Source organism: Lemur catta, chromosome 5 (genome assembly GCF_020740605.2).
Source record: "Lemur catta isolate mLemCat1 chromosome 5, mLemCat1.pri, whole genome shotgun sequence".
Lineage (NCBI taxonomy): Eukaryota > Metazoa > Chordata > Mammalia > Primates > Lemuridae > Lemur > Lemur catta.
The window spans coordinates 8,315,329-8,338,505 of NC_059132.1; the positions used below are offsets into that span (position 1 = coordinate 8,315,329).

At 47.1% G+C, this 23,177-nt stretch overlaps 1 protein-coding gene across 5 annotated transcripts in view; it reads left to right on the plus strand.

Annotated features, from left to right (window-relative positions):
• Positions 1-23,177, plus strand: part of ARHGAP26 (Rho GTPase activating protein 26) — a 371,806-nt gene that overhangs the window by 78,601 nt on the left and 270,028 nt on the right. For 3 of the 5 annotated variants that reach the window (XM_045551097.1, XM_045551096.1, XM_045551100.1), the window contains exons 2-3: positions 18,471-18,566; positions 20,176-20,237. In XM_045551097.1, coding sequence (XP_045407053.1) covers positions 18,471-18,566; positions 20,176-20,237 — 158 coding nt within the window. Of the gene's footprint in view, positions 1-7,673; positions 7,708-8,007; positions 8,102-18,470; positions 18,567-20,175; positions 20,238-23,177 lie in introns of those variants that run through there. The other 2 variants (XM_045551099.1, XM_045551098.1) reach the window with 2 other exon arrangements.

The following is a 23,177-nucleotide window of genomic DNA, read 5'->3' on the forward strand; positions in this document are numbered from 1 at the left end:
TTTCTGGGGCAGTTGGTGGACGACTTATCCTTATGGTGGCGTAGCTTAGATTTTTAAATTGTGGGTCCTAGAGTCAGGCTCCTAGGTTTATATCTTGGTTCTATCGCTTACTAGCAATTTGCCCATTTATAACATGGATTTAAACACTAATATCTACTCAAAGGGATCTTGGGAGAATTAGATGAATAATATCTTTGAAGCAGATAGGAGCCCACACATAGTAAGCTTTCAACAAGTTGTCGTCTATCATGATGTTGGAAATCCTTCGCAGTAGCCTTGATTCCATGTTGTGAGAATGCTGCAGGCCCTTCTCACTATGTAGACAGCGCTTATCTTTTCTTCTTGATTCTGCGATTGCAGGAGGTTACAAACTCCAGGCGAGCTGGGTTATGCAGGATGTTGTTTGTAGTGTAATGGGGAACACAAATGGATAGTATCTGGCCCATAGTAGATGCTTAGTAAATACTTATTGAACTAATAAAAGAAGCTGTGAGCAGATCAAGAACAACAGTATGGCAGGGTGGTATGCTTGGTGTAGCCAGGTCATTTTTGTTAGTTTATGACTACAGAAACCTTCATGATCCTGGAGATCGTGAGAGTAGGTGGCATAATATTGGGGAGATTAATATTTTTTTAAAAGCTTAATTGTTACACAAAAAACTACATGTGTTTAATTGTACAGTTTGATAGATTTTGTCACCTGTGTACATCTGTGAAGCCACCACCACCATACTGGAATTTTTGTTGCCTTTCTCTAAAGTGTTTTATTTCTCTGTAGCCGATAAGCCACCTCCACCGTGGCCTTGGGCGTGGCTTGCTACCTCATAGTGGAGGTAGTGGGAATCTGCTTTGCCCCTCCTCACACCATTCCTTTTAGCCTGCATTTGCATTTTTACATTCTTGCCACTGAAATTTGCAATATTTAGAGTGTGTACTTTTTGAGTATCTGTGTCCACTAGGTTGCAGGTTTGGGGAACACAAGGACTATGTCAGTTTTGTTCAGTGTTTTATTCTCCTTGCCACCTACAGTCCCTGGCAACATAGGAGCTGCTCGGTGAAGAGTTAAAGGATGAATGGATGAACTTATTGCCAGAATAAATACATGGCACTGCTGGGCCTGAATTGGAAGCAAAGGAAACCAAGTTGTTCTCAGAGATTGAGTTGTTCTTACCTTCAGCAAAGGGAAATCAAAGGGAAGAAAGGCCCCCTAGGATCTGAATTACTTTAACTTCTTTACTGATGTGGGACCAAGTAGACCCTGGAAATGCAGGGAATCTAACGTGATTCAAGCCAGACCCAAAGATGAGTCTCGTGAGGACACTTCCTCTGTCATTCTGAGATCCAGCTGCTTTGTGGAAGGTAAAATGTTTAGGTGGGATTCTGTTTTTTGGTTTTGTTTTGTTGCAAACGGTTTCTCTGCTGCAGGCAACCAGAGAAGGGGGCTTTAAGTAGATATGCTGCTAGAAGGACCCTCAGATCCCTTCTTTGCTCCTTCAGCTTGTGGTATTATCCGCCCCCTGCCCCATATGACAATGAAATTTTCAGAGTCAGCTCTGGTTCCCTCAGAGAGAAGTCTCTTTTAAGGCAGTAGACAAAGGAAGAATCATCACAAAAATAATAATTAAGAATGACACAACCCGGCAGTGGTATTTGGTGTACGTTTTGGCAAGAGTGAAGTTGACATTTTAGAACGGTAAATACTCTCTGTGGCTGAGGACTGGCAGAACAGGCTTTTAAATCTCCCATTACAGAGAGAAAGGGGAGGGAAGGAAACAAGCTAAAGCACATCTGTGTTGGTGAAGCTGTTTTTCTACTCAGTGTTTACACTAGAGGTGGCATACCAGATTCATTTAGAATTACCGTTTCAGATGCCAGGAGGCAGCTGGTTGGTCTGGGATGAAATGAGGTGGAGGTTTCAGAGGTAGCGCTTAGAGGGCTCTGGCATCTTTTGTGCTTTTAAATTGTGCCTTGTGCAAATTTCATCCCAGGTGCTTGGCTCCCTAGATATCCACCCATCCTTCATTCTGGTCATCATTATTGGCTGCCTGTTATGCACCAGACACTGTTCGTGCCATTCATCCATCCATCCTCAGTTTATTCATCCTCCATCCATCTAGCACTATTGATTGCCTGTTACGTGCCAGGCACTGTTCCAGGCCCTGGGAACACTGAGCAGGACATAATTTAATGGGGAGAGAGGCTCGTGAGCAAGATTGCTATATCGTTTTTCATCTTTGATTCGAGGTTGTTAAGACTGACTTAGACACCCTGCCACCCCCATTTGTAATGCCATGAAGGCATGGGCTGGGTCTGCTCTTTGCTTGTCTTTTCCAGTGACTTATATCAGGCACATAGGTACATGATGCACAGTTTTTGAATGAATAACAATCAATGAGTGATCTTTATAGTATAGTATACTCCTTTAGCAGAAGTATAATCACAGCTGTGAGAAGTCACACAGCAGACAGACCCCATTTCTGGCCTAAGTGGTGAAGAGCAGGGGGCATCTGTACCTGCCGTTAGGTTACTAATAGCTGTCTGTTTGCTCCTGTGTGCCGAGCTGCGGTGAGCACTGGGTTATGGTCATGTGCCAGACTGACCTGGTCTCTGCCCTCTCAGAGCTGCCCATGCTGAGCAAGTGTGGAAAGAGCTGGTTGGGAGTAACCAGCCTGGGCCAGTGGAGGGCTGGCCGGGGCAGTGTGTATGAAGCCACATCTTGAAGGGGTTCCTGGAGGGAGCCAGGTGTTGGTCAGGGGTGTTGGTTGGTTGGTAGTGTCAGTTGGGGTGGGAGAGCACTGATCTGGGAAGGACTTGGGCTGCCCAGTGGGCGGGTGGCTCTGGTCTGGGGCAGACCACCTACAGTGTTGGAAGGGCAAAGTTTCCTTTATTTGTTGTGGCAGAATCCCCAAGTTTTGGTAATAATATGACTTTAAAGCTCAGGCTTCCTAAGAAAGGAGGTATGTTAGGTTCCTTGCGCTGCCATAACAAATTACAATTTGGCCCTCTGTATCTAGGGGTCCCACATCCATGGATTAAACCAAGTGAAGATCAAAAATATTTGGAAAAAAATTGTATCTGTACTGATCATGTACAGGCTTTTTCTTGCCATTGTTTCCTAAAGAATACAGTATAACAACTACTTATATAGCATTTATATTATATTAGGTATTACAAATAATCTTGAGATGATTTAAAGTATATGGAAGAATGTGTGTAGGTTATGTGCAAATACTACAGCATTTTATGTAAGGGACTCGAGCATCCATGGATTTTGGTATCTGTGGGGAGTCCTGGGAATCAATCCCCTGTGGATACCGAGGGACGGCTGTACCACAAACTGGCTGGCTTAAAACAACAGAAATTTATTTTCTTACTGTCCTAGAGGCCAGAATCTGAAATCAAGGTGTCAGCAGGACCATGTTCTCTCTGAAGGCTCTAGGGAAGCCATTCCTTGCCTCTTCTAGCTTTTGGTGGCTCCTGGCAGTCCTTGGTGTTCCTTGGCTTGTAGCTGCATCACTCTGGTTTCTGCCTCCATCTTCACAGGGCCGTCTTTCCTGTGAGTCTGTGTGTCTTCTCCTCCTCTTATAGGAACACCAGTCATTGGATTTAGGGCCCACCCCAGTCTAGTATGACCTCATTTTAACTAATTCCATCTGCAAAGATCCCATTTCCAAATAAGGTCATATTCTAATGTTCCGGGTGGACATGAATCTCGGGAACACTATTCACTGTACTACAGGAAGGGATATCAAAGTTGGTGGAGAGGTGCTGGGAGGATTCTGCTCGAATCTTCTCATTCCCCAACATTTCTGGGTCGACAGAGGCGGTGAGGCCGGCTGGGGGCAGGGTGGTCCAGCAGCTGCTGGGATTCCAGTCCCTGGTGAGGGCTCCTGGGTACAGGACTCTTCCAGATGCCGAGAAGAAACTGTGCGACCGTGAGAGGTGGCCCTGCCCATCGCAGGTCCCTGGCTCAGGGTCACTGTGTTCTTCCTGCGGCGAGGGAGCATGTCAGGGTTTCTTACTGAGTGTCCCAGGAGCACCTTGAGATAGGAGGAAGTGTCCATGAGATTGTAAATAGCCAAAGTAATTAATGACCCTCGTGAACAATGGCCTAGGGTTTTTCCATGGCTCTTCTCTCCTCTGGGAACAGTTTCCTGCTGCTTTCTTGGAGGTGTGTTGCCAGGGACTTTCCGGGTCTACAGGACATTGCTTTCCTTTTCTTTCTTGTTCTCTGCTTTCTCAGGTTCTGTGGTATTAGCTTCTTCTAGTTCCCCGGTATTTACACATTATGTGCAATGTCTTCCTGTAACAGTGGTTCTTAAATGTACTGTGCATAGGAATCATCTGGATAATTTATTAAAAAGGCAGATTTTCAGATTTGATTCTCAGAATTTCTGATTTGTTAAGTCTGGGGTGATCTGACGCAGGTGAACTTCAAAAGCCAAATCAATGGGCATGTGTTTTTTCTGTGCGCGCACCAGTGTGTTTTTCCCTCAAGTGATACTCGATGTGTTAGAAAGGATGGCTCTGCATTTACCTGATGTTACCTGGCACAGTTTGCCCAGGCAGAGGGCACAGGATGCACCAGGCTTTGTGGATAGTGGGATCCCAGGCCCTTTGAGAATCTGAGAGTTGGCCAGTGGGGTTGGGAAACAGAGTGATGGCAAGGCCAGTGGGTGGGCAGACGAGGCAGACTTTGTAGGTCCTGGTCAGATTTGTCTTGAGGGAAATGGGAAGAGTTATAATTGGGGGGTTATGGGGAGTGGTGGTGACAAGATCAGATCTGCCTTTTGAATAGGTCGTTCTGGGCAGCTGAGTGACAAATGGTCTGGAGGGGAGCAGGGAGGAAGCGGGAGGCCAATTAGGAGTCCAGGCCAGAGGTGATGGTCGCCTGGACTCAGGTACCCGTAGGAGGAGAGGGGAGTTAACTGAGGTGGAAGAGCAATCTCAGGATGTTCCTGTGCCCAGGCCTGGCTACTTAATCTGTGGGGCTCCTTTTCAAAAAGCAGACGTAAGTACTGTTATAAAGGCATTAAAATAGAAAGTTTCTTTCTTTCTTTTCTGGTATGTCTCTTGACTTATCATGGTGTTTTTAATTTGCTATTTAATGTTGTTCTAAAAAAGAAAAATTAAAAATTTAAATTATTAGTGTGAATTCTGTTCATCTTTATATTGTCAATGCCAATTTTAAATGTAAATATAAGATCATCTGACTTGTATGCAGAATCACCAAGATTATAAAATCCGTATTTTGTAGCTCATGTGCATTTATTTCATTCTTCCAAGAACAGTGAAAATGCACAAAATAACTGTATTTCACTTCTTGATGTACACATATTCTTTCAACATGCTCTACCTTTGGCTTACTGGTGAGTAAGGAAGGACTGAAAGGAAAGGGACTATAGGTTATCCCTGTCCTATGTCACCTTGGTCAGTGTCACTGGCTGGCTTATCCAGGGAAATAACAGGAGAAAGAAAGAAAGGTTCTGCTAGGGTTCCTGGGCAGTTTGTGTGTCTTAGAATGTCATGGCCTTCCCCTTGCATCTGGCAAGTTCTGGTTGAGATAGAAGGCATGATGGGCCCTCGGGGGCTGTCAGCGGTTGCTTACTCAGTTGTAGACACAACACACTCACTTTGAGTCTCCTGAGCTCCCACCCATCCTGGGTCCCCCATAATTCCATGCTCATGGGCTTCACAAGCACATGTGCACATGGGCCAAAAGGAATTCCAGCAGTCATGCATGACACCCAGGTAGTACACATTCTCCTCTGCACACCTGCATGCCCCACTGTCCCACCCGACGTCACTCACAAAATGCAAGTCCGAAGATAAAACTATTAACCATTTCAAGACAGCTGTAGCAGAGTATTAAACCAAGCAGGCCCTTCTGAGCATGGGGCCTGGTGTAACTATCTAGGTTGCATGCCCGTGAAGCTGCCCTGCCTAGACCTCAGGCACTCCCATTTTTCAGCTGCCCTGTGAGCTGCATCCTGGCTTCACTTGAGTCTGTGTGTCCGGTTTGCTGTTTGTAGGCTCAGAGAAGATTAGCTGAGCAGAGCTTGTATTGGCATCCCCCGCCCAGGCCCATAGTCCAAAAGTGCTTGGCTCCCCAGGTGCTTAAGGCAGCTGCTCCTTCTAGGGGAAGCCTGGTTTCCGGATGGGTTTGTGGACAGTCAGCACCAGGGCTGTTCATCAGCTCCAGGTGCCATGAGCTGGGGCTCTACAAACCAGACCCCCAACAGAGTTCTGCCTTCCTGGTCAGCTGTGTGGGCTGCAGAATGAGAGACATGATTGAGAATGTGTTTTGAAAGACACAGGCTTTGTAATCTGTGATTTTTAAAACGAATTCTGGTGTTTCCTCCTCCCACCGCTGCTGTCACCTAGATTTCTTCTATCATGAGCATTAATTGTCTGCTATGGGAACATTTGTAAACCTGTTAGGAATTAGAAGATCTGGCTTGCTCCGTGGAGCTCCACCTCTGTAACCTGGTGCAGTTCCATTATTGGTACTTGGTACTAGATGTTCTGAAGGTTTAGGGGATATCATTTCTCAAACTTCAGCATGCATAAAAACTGCCTGGGAAGTCCAGATTCCTGGGCACCAGCCCCGGAGATTTTGATCGAGTGGCTGGGGCAGCAGGCACCTAGGAGAGTCTATTGCAAGGGTGCTCAATCCCAATCTTTGGCCTCTCAAATTCTGTGGTGGTCTGCAGCAAGGGGTACTTTGAGAACTAGCTGGGGCATGAGTTCTTACTGGGACTGGGGACCAGGCTGGGGAGGAGACAGTGTTGGGCAGGGAGGAGGGGTGTGGGGTGCATGGGGATTTCTTGGGAACCGAAGAGGAGGGTGAATGTTTGCCCTCTGGGACTTCCCTGCTTGGTCCCTGGAGCACCAGCCTCCCCTGAGGTGCAGCAGGGAAGTGGCTAATTAAACAGGGATATAAAAGAAAGTGAAACTAATTTCTGGGAACGTTATTAGGTGTGGCTTTCTTCAGAATCTCGTTTTTTTTTCTTCCGGAAACGTTCATTTAATCCAGGGGGAGATGAGTGGATTTTCCTTTTTTAATTGAACTCATTCTGGTGTTGAGGAGCCACTGCCTTGCTTCCTGTGGTATTGGTGGCAAGGCGTGTCTGAGCTGCGTTCAGGGATTAGGCTGATGCAGTTTGCATCCCGATGATGCTGCACGGAGCCCGTGGGAACGAGGGCGAGAGGAGGGCAAAGTGGCAGGGACTAGAAGACGGGTGAGAGGAGGCCGGGTGGCTTCACTGTCCGCTCATTTTTACATAGAAGTAAATCAGCCTGGCATTGTATTTATTATATATATACATATAAATAATAATACCTGTGGTTTGTTGAGTGCTTGCTGCAGGCCAGGCCCTGTGCTAAGCACTTCTGGCATCATCTCTTTTCTCACAGCAACCTCAGGAGGCAGCTTTCCTTGTAGCTCCTTTTCATACAGGTGGGAACCGAGTGCAGGGACCTTGTAAGTGGGTGAGACTAGATTTTGCATCCTGGGAGTCTGCTAACCACGAATCTCAGCTATTTGGCTAGTCGAAGGCCTCGGTTGACTCACCGGGCCTTGTTTTCTCCTTGACTACCCTCAACTTCATCTTAGCTGTTGGTGACAACAGCCGGCAGTGTGGCTGACTGTGTGTCCCCAGGTTCTGCTGTCTGTGACTTTCTGAGTTAACGACAGTTGAATGCCAGGTAAGCCCTGATTCTTGGGGCTGGGCTGTTGGTTGGTTTGTGGTTCTTCTTTTTTTTTTTGTTCTTTGCTAGAAAAGGCTCAGGGGTTACAGGGAGGTGACTGGCCTTGGCTTCTCTTTCCTGCTTTTCAAGTGAGGTTCTCGCTTGGCCAAATTTATTCAGGGCAAATGTGAATATCGGACTGGGAGAGGTAGGCCTTAGGGTGTAGAAAGACAATAGGTGTAGTACTTGGAGGTAGGCCTAAGGGTGTAGAAAGACAATAGGTGTAGTACTTACAGATGCAGAGTTTTTCATTCACAGATTCTAACTCCAATCTAGAGACCTGGGAACAGAAAGATTGGCATTCGTGATGACCTGTGGAGAAATTGATGTGGTTGGAAATTCATTATCATCGGTAATGTACTATTTTGCAGTTTTCTTCTTTTTCATTTAAAACCTTTACAATTATTTTGGTCAATCTTTCTGTAGACTTTTCTGAGGTAGCAGTGTTCATTTTCCTTTTGTAATATGCATGAAGAAAGGCAAAGAAAGAGGATAAAACAGCTGTTGCTTGCTACCTCCCTGGTGGAAGTGGTCATACTCAGATTCGGATTTGTAGCTGTTTTACCAAGTTATGGATTCATATCCAGGTGCTTGGGTCCTGCCTGTGTGGACTGGGGACAGGGAGAGCTGTCCTGCCCGAGTTTACTCATCTGCTTGATTTTTTCTGGCTCTTTGTCCCTTCTTCGATTTGTTGGCAAGACCTTTCTTATAAACCTCTTCCAACAAGGTCTGGCTTTTGCTGTAAGTTTACGACCATAAATTGTCAGATGGTACACGTCACCCTCTTAATCTAATTGAGCCAGCACATCATTGTGAAGACATCATTTCAGTTGGGGGGTATTAGTTGCTATGGTTATTTGCTGAGACTAACAGAGTCTGTGTTTTCTCAATTGGATTTTTGGAACCTGCTCTCTGAGAATGACACAGAGGTGTGCCTTCCTGTAGGGATATCCAGTATATAAACTTCCCCATTAAAAACAAATAAAAGGCCCAGAAAAGGTACTTTGGAAGGAATCTTAGAGCTAGAAGGGACCTTAAAGGTCAACTGGCTCAGCCCCCCGGTTTTCAAATGACTTCTCTGACGAGTAACTTTCCCTGGGTTCACACTTATAGTTGCAACTGTGTAAGGAGGTGGCCCATTTATGGTTGTTATTCTAGCTTTTCTTCCATTTTGTCTGCAGCAGTTTCAGTGCTCTCAAGGAATTCATTCATTCATTTCCCCAGTATATACTGGGGTCCTGTATGTTCCAGGCACTGTGCTGCAGGGATAAAGAAGCTGTAATCTTGGTCTCGGGGTCTTGAGTGGGAGTCCAGACCCTCGCCTTGGAGAGTGTGGTGCCTGGACCAGCATCATTGCCTTCACCTGGGACTTTGTTAGAATCGCAGCCCCTCAGGTTCCCAGGCCTGCTGGATCAGAACTGGCATTTTGACAAGATCCCCAGGTGATTGGGTGCACCTTAAAGCTTGAGAAGCTCTGCTGCAGAGGGGAGGGCATTCCAGAAGCAAAATCTAAGTCTTGAGGCTCTAGCCAGGATCCTCCTCCCATCTGCTCTCCTGCTTGGTGTTGAGAGAGAGGAACACTTGCCCCATTCTCAGCCTACCCTCTAGCTCTGTCCATCTGGCCCCTTCTGGTCTTCCCAGCCTGAGTCTGACCTGCTCTCCCTGCAGAACCTTTGGTCTGATTCATGTGGTCTCCTCTTAATGCTGCCTCCCTTCCAAACATGTGCCTACCTTAGGGGCAAAGCCCAAGGACCACCTTCCCAGGAAGCCCAGCGCTTCGGGCCTGTGAACCCTGTCAATACCAGGTAGCTTGGATGTTACCTTAGCACACTCAATTCTTAAATCCCTTTCGTCTGGGGCTGGCCTGCCTCCCCAGGCAGTTGACAAAAAGGATTTGATGATAGCACGCTTTCCCCAGTGCATTTAAAAGCCACCGCTTGAGTTTAATAAACTTCTCAAAAAGAAACCCATAGTGCTTTGAGTTAGTTCAGTTTCAAAAATAGTGTTATTTAGTCCACCAGGGTTTTTGCTTGTCATTCATCTGTGGGGGTGAAAGGAAATTGTATTAATAAATTTGTAGATGTATTAGGAGTTTTCTAAGCATCTGAGGGAAAACCATTAGGGACTCAAATGTGTTTTTAGGAGTTCACTAGAATGGGGTTATTTGATTAGTTGGGTGACTCAATGAGGAAAAATTGCTTAATTCTGATGCTAATTAAGATTCTGCTTTTGTTGGTTCTCTTCTCTCTGACCTGCTGGTAAACTTCCACTCCGCCGCTGCTCCTGGGAAGGCGGGCGAATCGGCATCCCCGGGCTACCTTGTGCTCTGCTCTCTGTGACATTTACCCCCTATGTTAAATTCCCACAACAACCCTGAGAGGTACCTGTTATCCTCACAGTTACATAGATGCTTGGAAAGATTCAGTAATTTGCCCAAAGTCACACAGCTAGGAAGTGAGAGACCCGGGATTTAAACCCATGTCTGCAGTGACCGCACATGTCATTGTCCTGTCCTCTAACTTGCCCCCGATTCGTGCTCTGCGTGTGGTATTTGCACTGGAGCTCCCTGGAAATACCCTCTCTTTTTTGCTTCCTCACTTGATTAGTCCCCCTCAAAATGGGTTTCTTTGTTTCAACGAAGCCAATCATCCCAGTTTTCCTTGAGGGAGTTTTGCCTGCGCTGACCTTCTGCTGCCTTATCACGTCTTGGGGCAGCATGTGAACGCGGCTGTTCTAAAGAAGGTACCTTTGTTCTTGTGTCTTTCTGCTTTGTGTCAGGGCCGGGCAGTTCAGGTTTGGGAACGGCCTCTTTGGGGCTTGAGTTTTTATCATAGATCTGATGCTGACTAAATCACTTGACACAACAGTCATTGATTAAGCAAATGTTTGTTAAGCACCTGCTATGTGACATGCACTGTCATTAAGCCAGTCCTTTATTTCTTCATCCATAAAAGGTCGAGAGCTGGCCGGGCATGGTGGCTCATGCCTGTATTACCAGCACTTTGGGAGGCTGAGGCAGGAGGATCACTTGAGGCCAGGAGTTGGAGACCAGCCTGAGTAATATAAGGAGATCTCATCTCTACAGAAAAAATAGGAAAAAAAAAATTGAGCGTGGTGGTGTGTGCACCTGTAGACCCAGCTACTCAGGAGACTGGGGCAGGATGATAGTTTGAGCCCAGGAGTTCCAGGTTGCAGTGAGCTATGATGATGCCACTGCACTGTAGCCCAGGCAACAGAGCAAGACCCTGTCTCCAAAAAAAAAAAAAATCAGGTGCTATCGCTAAAACTCAATGTTTTTATGAGGGAAAGCTAAAGCTAATATAGCACTTTGGAAATACAAATGTATTTGTATACATCCTTTATATATAGTTGTGTATAACTAATGATAATGTTACTAATCATTCATTATAGAACTTGAACTTGGAGTTTTCAATAGGGAGCAGTGTTTTTGAATTGTATTTTATACTCTTTCTTTATCTCCTGGCTGACCAGTGGTCTGTAACAATGTCCAGTTGAGAAGTGTCGTCTGTCATCTAGTTATCCTACAGGGAGAATGCCCCTTGACTGTGGTTGCATGGAGGAGTTAGAGTGGGTGTCCTAAAACAAAATTCTGGGCCAGCTCCGTAGTAATCTACGTTTAAGTTGATCTTGTCACTCCTCTGTGTAACAGCCTGTTCCTGTTCCTGTTTCTTTTCCTTTTTCTTTTCCCTTTCCTCTCCCCCTCTCCCCAAAGAGATGGGGGATCTCGCTATGTTGCCCTGCTGACTGGATTCAAACTCCTGGGCTCAAGTGATGCTCCTGGCTCATTCTCCGGAATAGCTGGGACTTAGAGGTGTACATCTCTGTGGTGTTCAGCTGGCTCCCATTTCTTTAAGGGATGAAGTCCAAAATTTTTTAACTTAACATTCAAGTCCCTCCATGGTTTGATTCTAGCCTTTCTTCCTAGTCTTACCCCCTGTCCACTAGCTGAACTTCCTGCTCTTTTGGGGTGGGTCCTTTGCTTTTGCATCTCTTTGTGCTTTGTTTCCACTTCTACCTTCCAGACCTACCTCCCTGCTCCGTACCTCCCCCGGTTTCTGCACATCCAAATAGTACTGAACCTGAAGGCTCAGCTCACGTGCCACTCCCTCTTCTTTTTGTTCTGCGAAGCTTCCTCCAAAGGCCCTGGCTGGAATAATATCCTGCTTGTGCTTCTGTAGCCATTTTTGTCTACTCTCTGATTACCTTAGCACATTCTACCTTAATTTATAGTTTCGTAAATACAGATTAGGCCCTTCTAAATTGTATTCCCTTTAAGGATATGGAATGTCTACATGCAGTCTTTTCTTTGAATACATTGATGCCAGATTCTCAAATATTTGAGTGAATTAGTCAGTATAGTAGTCAAGAGTTTTGGAGTCAGAGAGACCAGATTTCTTATACTACCACTCATTTGCTGTATGACCTTGGGCAGATTATTTAACCTCTCAGCCTCAGTTTCTACATCTGCAAAATGGAGGTAATAATATGACAAGATGCTTGTCAGGATGGAAGGATTTAAAAGTACTTAGTAGGTACATGTTACATAGCACGTACCCAATAAATGAATGCATAGTATATTCATAGTGATTTTGATGTAGATTAAGGTGGATTTGGGCTTCCTATATTATTCTTGAAGGATGTTTCCATGTAAATAGAATTAGAAACCTCATCTTGGAAAGGGTGACACTTCTTTGTTCTACTTGATTTCAAAATCAGCTCTGAAGATTTCATTAGCCTTAGCGCTCTGGTTAGAAAAACAAATTCTCCAGAGTTGATGCTAACTATGGCCTCATTTAGGAAATACAGTTTTAGGGAAATGGCCTCAGGAAAAGCATGCAGATGTATAATCAGAACACACGTTATGTAAGGTGCTATGGCCGGCATGGTTGGTGGGCGTATCATCTGCCTCGGGGAGAGGAGAGGTTTTCAAGCCAGATGTGAAAAGATGTGAGGGAAAGGTTGGCGGCGACTTAATCTCCTTCCCCCTTCCCCTCTGCATCGCAGCCTCGAATATGCTTTCTAAGAGCACAGGCCCCTGAATGCATTAGAGCAGTTCTGCGCACCTGGGGGCCAGGGCCCCTTCCCCAGCTGCTGAGTCAGCACCCATAGGCCGTTTCCCTTCTCAGGTGGGTGCATCCTCCACGGGACAGGCCCTGTCCTCAGCACCACCTGGAGACTGGCCTTGTCATTTCTCCTCCAGTCTTAGCACACCTCCTCTGATATAGTTGATTGCCACCTAGTGGCCACAGGTAAGACCACACGTCACGCTGTGGGGAATTTTGTTTGGTTCTAAGATTTGAACAGGGTCCATTTCTGTTTGCTGGTGTAGTGCAGGGGTTCAGGGTGCAGCATGGCACTTAACAAGGGAACGTCACTTCCTTATAATAAGTTAAGCACATTGAACTAGGTTTAAAAATGCCACATACAGACTTGGGGGGAAATGCCTTTGTCCAAGCACAGTTGCTGAAGGGATATGTTCTGTTCTCAGTTTGCCCAATATGGAGAGAGAGAAAAGAAAGATCTCTAGGGACTCTTCTTAAAACTGTTTTAACACCATCCAGGCTTGGGGTTAGACTGGGCTAAAAGAGGACACATGGCTGTGGCCGCAGCTGGCTTGTTTGCGGCTCATTTCTCTGGGCCCCTTGGTATAGAGGTTTTTCTTCATGCTCCTGCTGGTTGGTGGTGGCTCTCCCTCCAGCTCTGTTGGAATCTTCCTCAGTGGACAACATTAGGGGAGGTGGTTACATGTTAATAGTAAGCACATTCCTACCTATACCAAGCTCCAACCAGACTTGCACAAGTTGCTCTGAAGAAAAGGTGCATAGTACTCAGGGAGTGGAAAATAGGGTTGGGTTTGGCCTGGTTAGAGAAGTCAAGGAAGGCTTCCTGGAGGAAGGAACTTTTGGGCTGAGGGCTGCAGGGAAAGAGTAGGCACATGGTGGCAGGTAGGAGTTAGGGCATGCTCCAGGAACGGGCAGAGGCCAGAGGAGCTGGAGCCCGGAGATGGAGTAGGGGCATCAGACCCTGCAGGGCCTCTCAGGCCTTGGGAGGGACTTTGGTCTTTGTCCCCAGAGCTCCAGGAAGCCATCACAGGACTCACTGCTGCTGTTGCCACGATTGGGTGGAGAACCGACTGGAGGGACAAAAGTGGGTGTGGGGAGACCAGAGAGGAGGCAGTTGCAGTTATCCAGGCAAATGTGGTTTTAGGAGTTGCCGATAGTGATGGGGAGGAGTGGGCAGAGTTGAGCAATGCTTAGGAGGCAAAGTGGACAGACTTGGGGGTGGACCTTGCCCATGAAGGAGCCTGCTGCGTGTGAAGGACGGCACACAGTGTTGACTTGAGTGGTGGGTGCACGGCAGTGTCCTTCATTGTGCTGGGGATGCAGGAGGAGACCCTTTGCTGGCCCTCTCGGGGGGTGGGTGGGAGGGCAGGGAGAGTTTGGTTTTGAGTGTGTTGAGTTTTACCTGGGGATGGGGGTGTGGACTGAATCTGTAGTCTCTGGGGGGCTGGTGTCCATCTCTGGGCTCTCAGTCATGGGTCCTCTCTGGGGACTCTGGGACCCTCCACCCATAAGCTAGCTTATCTTGCTGTGCCCCCTCAGATCAGCATGGCAGGTTTTGAGGGGTCCTGTGTCCAGCCCTGTCCTAGGTACTCTTTGTGCATTATGACAGGAAGCCATTCTTGAATATTTCCAGAGTGATTCCAAATACAAGGTAGTGAGGCAGTGTAACTGGTATTCAGAGAAGGGAGGGATTAACAAAGCCTGGGACGTTGGTTTTCTTTTCTTATAAGCAGCCTGTTGCAAGTTCTTACCTCAGCAATAGTCTTTATTAACTATAATCACTTTCTAAGTCTGGCGAGAAAGATGTGACTGAGTAGCAACAATGTTTAAGGGTAGTTAGTATACAAAATTTTGGTAGCTTTGGAGGTCACAAAGGCAATAGATGCACTGAAAATAAATATAGTTATAAGGTTATGTTGAGTCCTTCATTATGTGGGTGTACACATGTGTGCATGTTTGTGTGAGCACATGTATGTTCAGTTTTACCCAAGGAGAAAAAGGAAATTACTTGTATTACTGGCCAAACTTGTTTAAAATTAAGGTAGGTTCTAATTTTAAAAGGGTTGAGGTAAACCTTCTGTTTTAGTAAAAGAAGGATCGTTATTGGGTTAAATTCTCTTAAACCGTGTGCAGATTAGTATCTGCTGAGGCAGAGCATGGCATCTCCGGGAAGAAAGGGCACTTTCCTCTGGCCCCTGAGTGGGCAGATGGCTTTGGGAGTATCTCTCAAGGCCCCGACTTCTAGCTGCTTCCATATCCCTTACCCGCCTGGCCTAGCTACTCTGGAAGGCAGACACTTGGCCTCTCCAGATGCTGACAGTTACGACTTCGCTGCACACTGGCCAGCATTCTGCTTTCCCAGCAACAGATGTTTCTGCAAAGTAAATATTCTTGACTCTGCTTGGCTCCTTGCTGTGTCTTGCACTGCCTGTGCATGAAGCAGCGGGGCTGTACGAGCAGGGGACCACGAAGCTTGGCACGCGCTCAGCCCCAGCACCAGCCTCTCCTCTTTCCCTCCCCTCTCGCTGGAACGTACTGTTAGATTCCTGTCTGCATCACAGGGAAGGCTCCCGAAATGAATCTCTGGGGAGCTGCATATCCAAGGTGATAATCTACGGAAGACACCACCAACCCTATTGGGTTGAAATAGGCAAGAAATAGTGGCTTTTGGGTAGAAAAGTTCCCTTTTTATGTCCTCTTCATTCTCCCAAGTAACACAGAGGGGTTTATCTTAATAGGGTGAGACAGCGTGGGGTTCCCACATGCTACAGGGATCTCAGATCACAGGACTAAGTTAAGTCATATGTCCCCTCCTTAGTGGCTGTGTGCTTTTATGTTAGTCCTTTAACTTCTCTGGGCTCCAAACACAGGTATTCAGGCTTATCTTCCCTGGGTTCTGTTACTGGAGGATTCACGTGTTAGGAAAGAATAGCCCAGTTTTGCCTGGAACTGAACCTGACGATGTGCAGAGTGCTTATACAAAGTGCCTCACGGGGTTCCCTACCTGACCCACAGCTGGGTGACTTCTCTCAGGTGAGACAACTGAGGCTGCACGACTGACTCAGGGTTAGTTATATATCCCACACATGGTGGAGTTGGAATTTGAACCCAGGAGCCAGCGGGGTTGGGGTGGGGCCCAGGGGTTGGGGCTGATCAGCCTGTAACAAGCACCCCAAAGAGTGCAAGCAGAGAAAGGAGGTTCTCCAAAACAAGTCTGACGTGCTGTCCCAGAGACTGGGGAAAGGATTTCCAGCGAGCGAGACCACAGGTATCCACTGTAGCTTCACTGGAAGATTCCTCTGCCAAGCCCGAGGCGCGTTACTTTTCAGGTCCAGTCATGGGGTTCTCGCTCCACCCAGCTGTCCTCTCTGGCCTGCAGCCCGGTGTCAGCTCCACACCAGCAGCCACCATTACCTAATCTCCCACGGAGCGTTGGCTCCTCCCCCAGCTTCTCAGGGTTGCGCTGTGGCGGGGTGTGCTCGGTGCCACCGGACAATGAAGTCGGGTCCCCATCTGGCCCTAAGCGGACAGGCCCTGCCCTGGTTAAGTGGGTCCACCTGTGCAGAGGCTCCACAAAGGCCCCGTTGTGCCTTACGAGCCGCGCCCTGATGCTGGCTGGCAGCTGCCCCGGCAACGTGGCTGCACAGGTGCGCCGGGAGCTTTCCTAAGCCTGGCTTACGTTTCCCCTTTTTCCCACTTTGTTGAGGTGAGTGTCCAGCTTGAGTCTTTCTTGCCTTCCGGGGAGGCACAGGAGGGTTGTCAGGTGGGTAGAGAAGCAAACCGGCGGTTACTCTTTGCTCAGGCCTTTCTTGGTGAGTTCTGATTGGGGGAACGTTCTAACTAAAATAAGGCTGTGTACGGCCACACCCACACTCAATGCACACACACTGGGGCTCCTAGAGGGCTTTGTCTTCCACTCTCAAATATTATTCTCTTCCTTTTTTCTCCTGCCTGCCTGTGGCCGGTTCTTTCCTACCTCCCCACAGCGTTCTGACTTTTGGACGCATCTGTTTCTTTCTTGCCTGGCCAGGGAGCGGTTTGTAGTCTGAGTGGTAGCCTCAGCCTGGGTTGGCCAGTTTTGATAGATACCCGAGTCCTCTGCTAGCATCTTTTGACTTTTTGACAAGGACCATTCCATGAACCGGGGAGAGACCAGAGACTGTTGGCTGTTGGCTCCTGTGTTCCCCTTCTGCACCCCAACTGCCTTCCTCTTTTGGTTTGGAGCAGATTGCTTTGCACAAGCCACGGCTAGCTTGGGACCATGTCATCCGAGCCAGTGGGAGGGTGGTCTGGGAGCAGGAGCTGGTGGTATCCATGCAGTAGCCCCGGACCTCAGCACAGCAGCATGGCCTAAGTCTGGCTCTTGCGCTGGCAGCCACTGCTTGCAGTTAGCTCGGGGGGCTTGGTTTGTATACAGAGCCCCCACACACATTTATTCAGCACACACCGAGCAGGATGCACTGCCTGGCTGTGGAGAGGGAACAAACCAAACAAAATCAGAAGATGAAAAACATGACCCCTAACCTCAAAGGACAAATCTGGAAGCTGAGAAAGAGAAGTACTGGGGATCATGGATGCTTTTCTTCTAGCAGGTTATGTTGCTCTGGGAAGCCGGAATATGCCCCTTCTCTCCCCATGTCTTATTAAAGCCAGGCCTCGCTGCCAGTCGTGCCTCATATTTCCCTCCGCCAGGAGTTCGAACATAATGCCATTTCCCCTCCAATGAGGGAAACGTGTATGAGGGTAATTTGAATGATGAGCCTGGTCTGCAGGAAGGCTGCACGTGGAATTAAGTTAAGCACATTTGTACTGAGCAGCCAGATCTGTCAGTCCACTTAAAGGTGCCTTGGTGCTTTTATACCCTTAACAGGAACTGAAGGCTCAGGAAGGATCATTGGCTTTTATTACTATCTTCAATGAAAGCTTATTTCTTTTTTTTCACTTGACAAGGTCCTCCGAAAGCTTTTGTTATAGATACCATGCGTGGAATGTGTTTTTACCCCAGTAAAACACATTGCCAGGTGTTTGTTTTCCTGGTGGTGGTGGATGTAGCCATCCAGGCAAATGGTCCAGGTAGGATGTGGTCGGGCTGGCCACTCTGCTCGGGAGGAGAGCAGACAGGGCAGGGTTCAGAGAACTCGGGCCTCCGCCGGGTGCTCCTGTACCATGGAATGGGGGTGGTTCCCAGCCCCTCCTTCCAGCTTCCGTGGGCTCCCTCCCTGAGGAAAGTTTGTGTTGTGAGTTGGACGTGGGGGCAGCTGCACGGACCACACGGAGGACCTGCAGGCTGTGGGTATCGATGTTGGCTCTGACCCAGGCATTCTCCCTGACGTCCGTAGGCAAGTGGATTCCCACATGTGTCAGATGGAGATGACAGGACTCACTGTGGCTTGAGGAAGTAGAGACAGGACTTGAATTGTTAAAGCAAACGTAACAAAAATATTAACTTCTAGAGCAAGTCAATGCTTCATGTTATAAACAGGTATTTACTACTCTGAATTTACATTCCTTTGTACTTCGACATGGACTCAGGAACAAATTTGCTTGCTGCCATATTCAGAGAAGAACCAGAAAGGGCAGCACATTAGAAAGCCAGTTTAATTTAATTCCTGATTTTTCCTTTCTTTTTCTTGCTAGATTTGTCTTCAGCGAAGCGGAAGTTTGCAGATTCCTTAAATGAATTTAAATTTCAGTGCATAGGAGATGCAGAAACAGATGATGAGATGTGTATAGGTAAGTCATAACTGCGGAAAATAAAAACGTTTATTGCTCGTCAGTTTTCAGTATCCTAGCAGAGCCTTTTTTTCCTGGGATTGGAAGTGTCTAAGGTAAGTAAAGAAAGACGTCCATAGTGGCAGTGGCGAGGCAGAGATACGTGAGGATTAGGGCTCGGGGCTACTCTGGTTTTCTCCATGACTTCTGGGATTGCCTCACTCCCCCTCCAGCATGTAGGAGAAAGTCTGAAGTTTTGCAGCAGGGCTCTCTTCTCCAGCTTCCTTTAGTGTTGTTCTGGCTGGTTTTGTGATGTTCTTCTCCCCAACCACAGGACTAAGAGCTTAGTGCAAAAGTAGAAGCAGGTGGATGAGGGAGAATTAAATCAGCGGTTACAAAACGATAGCTCGTAGGTTGAGGTCAGAATGCAGCCCTGTTTTGTTCAGCTCTCATCTTTTTAATTGGATTACCATATAAATTGAATTTATCTGAAATTCCAGTTTCCCAGCTTCTTTGGAAAGTTCAATAATCTAATCTACTGGCCCCACATTCTGGCCTGGCAACAGGCGGCCAAGCTATGTTGCCGCCACTGCTTTCAGACAGGGAGAGGAGCTCAGTGTCCAGGCCACTCCGGTCCTCTCCTCTCCCCTTTGTTTCCTTAACAAGAGGCTGAAGTGGGGCACCAGTTACCACCATGCTGTGCTGCTTCACTCTTCACTGTCACCTGTGTCTGTCTGTAGGCAGCCCTGAGCAGGGAGGATTTGCATGTCAAGACACCTTTGTTTGCCAGGGCATTGTCATTGCTCCCTAGTCTTACGTTGGGCAACTTGGTTGATTACATTCAGTGCGAAAGAACTGAGAAAGTTTTATTGACTTAATTAGTTCATCAGAGTCTTACTGAGTTCGTGATGCCGTGCAGAGCACGGGATCTGGGGATGAGCACAAGCAGCTGACAGACAGCTGAGAGTGGTGAAGACGGATCCTTGTTGTAACTCATGGATGCATGGATGCTTTTCCCAGCATTGCATCAGGGGCCCAAGTACCCTCAGGGCTATTGCACTTAATGCTCGTTGCCTTTGTGAACAGTTCTGACAAAGAAGACTGCTCGTGTCTGAGCACCGTGCTGTAAACTGCGTGCTATTAATGAGTGACTTGAGGACTCAAAAGGAGGAACCCAAGGAGAAGCCAGAGATGTGGCTTCCAATGCCAGCAGCACTGTTTGTTTAGTTCTGGTGCCAAAGAAAAGGCTGGGTTCTGACGCAACCCCACGACAAAGGTTGAGGAGGTCGAATTCTGGACAGGAAATCCTTCAATTCCTAAGCGGAACTCTACCCCTTCCAGGCCGGGGCCTGGGAGCCTGCCAGCATCTCACCAGTCCTGGGTATTCTCAGGAACAGGCAGGTCTTTTACTTGAAGAAATCCTTCCCTAGCTCGAGTGCCAGGTGGAATTAACCTGCGTTTCTGAGTCACCCTTAATGGTTAATGATTAAAAGATGAGAGCCTTGGGAAGCAATTGACTTTAGGTGTCTGCGTGTGCTAAGCAATTGAAATCCATAACATAATAGCCGGATCTGGAAAGGCTTCCCAAGGCCCATTGTCTCCCACCTCATGGCCCCTTTCTCTTTTCCAGCAAGGTCTTTGCAGGAGTTTGCCACTGTCCTCAGGAATCTGGAAGATGAACGGATACGGATGGTGAGTATGGCTGGGCTGCTCCTGCTCCCAGACAGCATGCACGTGTTGAGGGGCACAAGGCATCTGTTGTCAGAAGAACTGGGTTCCAGCCCACACTCTGCCACTTGAGTGCTTCAAGCTCTTGAGCAAGCCTCATCTTTTTAGGGTTTGAAGGCTTTTGTAAATGTTAAAGGATTACCCTCGTGGATAACTTTAGAACGACATTGTTGTCCTTCTAAAGGTTCACTGTTAGGTCTATACATCAGGTATATGACTTAAGGCTGGATCTTTTGATTTTTTTTCATTTTGGGGGGCCTCAAATTTTCTACCAGCAGAATGAGAAATAAGGTGACCCCCTCTGCTCCCTCCTTTCCCCCCATATTAAACTGGTCCAAGAGCCCTTGGAGAGCAGGGGTCACTTATTCACTTTTGATTCTGAAGCCCCTAACCTGGTGCCTGCTCTGTAGTCCGCATGCAGTGAACAGGTACTTGGTAAGTGTAGGTGACTGTAAGCAGCTCTTCAAAGAGAGCCGCTGTGCAAATTCAAGAATCAAATGCTGATCTCCAGGTTCTTGAGAGATCTTTTATACTAGGATTTATTTTCATATGGTTCAGCATTAACAGGTGGGAGATTCCACGTCCACAGGATGTTATATTGCATCTTCCCCGATATCCTTCAGATGTCAGGAATGAAGCCTGATTTGAAATCCCATGCTGGCTGCACACTGCTGTCCCCTGAGGAGGGCTTGTCTCCAGGCAACCGTGCTCCAGAGGCCTAGGGAAGATTCCATCAGTGAGCGTTTTCTTCTCTTCCCACACTAACAGTTGACAGTTTGAGCACCAAGTTTACTAAGACATTACGTAGCCAAGTATGTCACATGCATTTTCTATTTTAACCCTCATGATGACTCTGTGAAGTGGTATCTATATTATCCCTATTTTTCAGATGAAGATACTGAGGTTTACAGAGGTTAAGTAACTTGTCCTGGATTACACAGTTAATAAATGATTCAGTCTGGATTCAAACCGAAGTGTGCATTTTACCCCCAAAATGTAGTAATTTCTTTAAAACTCCAGAGCAGTAGTAGCCTCTCACCTTCTGCTCTGCAGAGAGAGACCCCGTTTCTCCTGGTTGTTCACTGCTGGGTGCTGGAACCAGAATCAGGAGGGTGGTGGTGGGTGGAAGCAGGAGAATGCTTGTGTGTTTGTGCACGTGCTAGTGCCTGAGAAAGGGAAGTGATTCTTTTGAGTCTGATTTCTTGGCTGAGTTAGTATTTGGGGGTGGGGGGGTGTGGTGAGCAAATCACTGAATACCCTGCAGATTGCTATGGCCTGTAGTAAGGGAACAATGACCGGATTATACTTTTCAGCTTGCCTCTGCAATTTTATTATTAATGCCCGTGAATTGAGTTTCTGCTGTCTGCATCCGAGTCTCTGGCCACCACAAGCCCCTTCTCTACCTCCTTGCCCTGTGTCAGCTTCATCATCAATTCAGCTCAGCAAAGCCGCACCTTCTTTGGGCAGCCTTCCCGGACTCCCTGGGTGGTTTGGCCCATCCTCTGTGTTTTCTTGACGTCCAGTTCAGGCCTCTGAGTCTGCGTTGGCCGCATTGTGTCCTGACGACCACTTTACCTGTCTGTGCTCCATAGTAAATAGGACTTCCTCAAGGGCAGAGCTTTTGTGTCCCCAACGTCAAGCACAGTGTTGGAACTGAGTGGAAGTTACACAGTCATAGAATCTTAGACCCAGCAGAAACTCATTCCTCACCATCGGCAATTCCTCATTTGACAGATGAGAACACAGGTCTTACCAAGGCTGATAGCAAGTAGTAGTAGGACTGGGACAAGGACTTGGGTGTCCTGATTTCCAGCTGAGCACTCGAGTGCTTTTGCATTTTAAGCACCTACTTAGGACTGGATTCTCGGTCATGAATGCCAACTGGGATAACTTGGGGAGTTTAGAAAATACTGACGTCTGAGACCAAGTTGAGAGATTCTGAGTTAATTGGTTTGGAGTATGGCCTGGACAGACACTGGTATTTTTAAAATCTTCCCAGGTGATTGCAACATGCAGCTAAGGTTGAGAACCACTGATTCAGGGGCTCGGCACACCTTTGTGAGCTTCAGAGACTTGCAGGTGATTTGTGGAAAAGACGTGAACCGATTAAGCAATATCAAATAACAGTAAAAATCAAGCAAGTTAAATAACAGCGTGGCACTCCAGTGTTAAAATACACTCTTCTGAAATAAGTGATCTCAAAATTGAGAAAAAGGCAAATGGGAATAAATTTGGAGATTTGACTTTTTCTGTCCCTTACATTGTGCAGTCAGTTCTTACTGTGTCCATCTGTGGCTTTTGGCACTTACTCTGTTGGCTTCACTGTGATGGACGTGCTGCATGTGATTTAGAAAAAATGATGCTTTGTTGGAATGGGATTCCTGAAATAATTAGTTGAGCAAAGAGTGGATAAATAAATGACTTAAAAGGAAAGATTGTAAAATATCGTACTGCCTTAGAAAAGACTGTAGAATCTTAGAGCTGGAATGATTCAGCCCACTCATTTTGCAGATGACGAAATTAGAGCCCAGAGAGGTTAAATGTTTTGCCCGTGGTCACACAGTTGGCAGCTAATCAGGAAATAATCCATTCATTCATTTAGTCATTCAGAAATGTTTGAGTGCTCCTTTGTTTCAGCATTCTTCTGTGTTTTGAGGACAGTGGTAGAAAAGCGAGCATTTGCAAGAGGTATATATATGTGTATGTGTGTGTGTTTATGTAAATGTGGGTAGTGGTGAATTACAGCACTTCGGCCGGCACACTTGTTCTGAAGTAAACACTGTGGCATCTTTGGATTGCATCGGCGGTCAGGGAAAGCCTCCCCAAAGAGGTGACCTTTAAGCACAAAGCTTGGTTACAAGAAGGAGTTGTCCCTGTAGGGGGTTGGGAATAGAATGTTTGAGG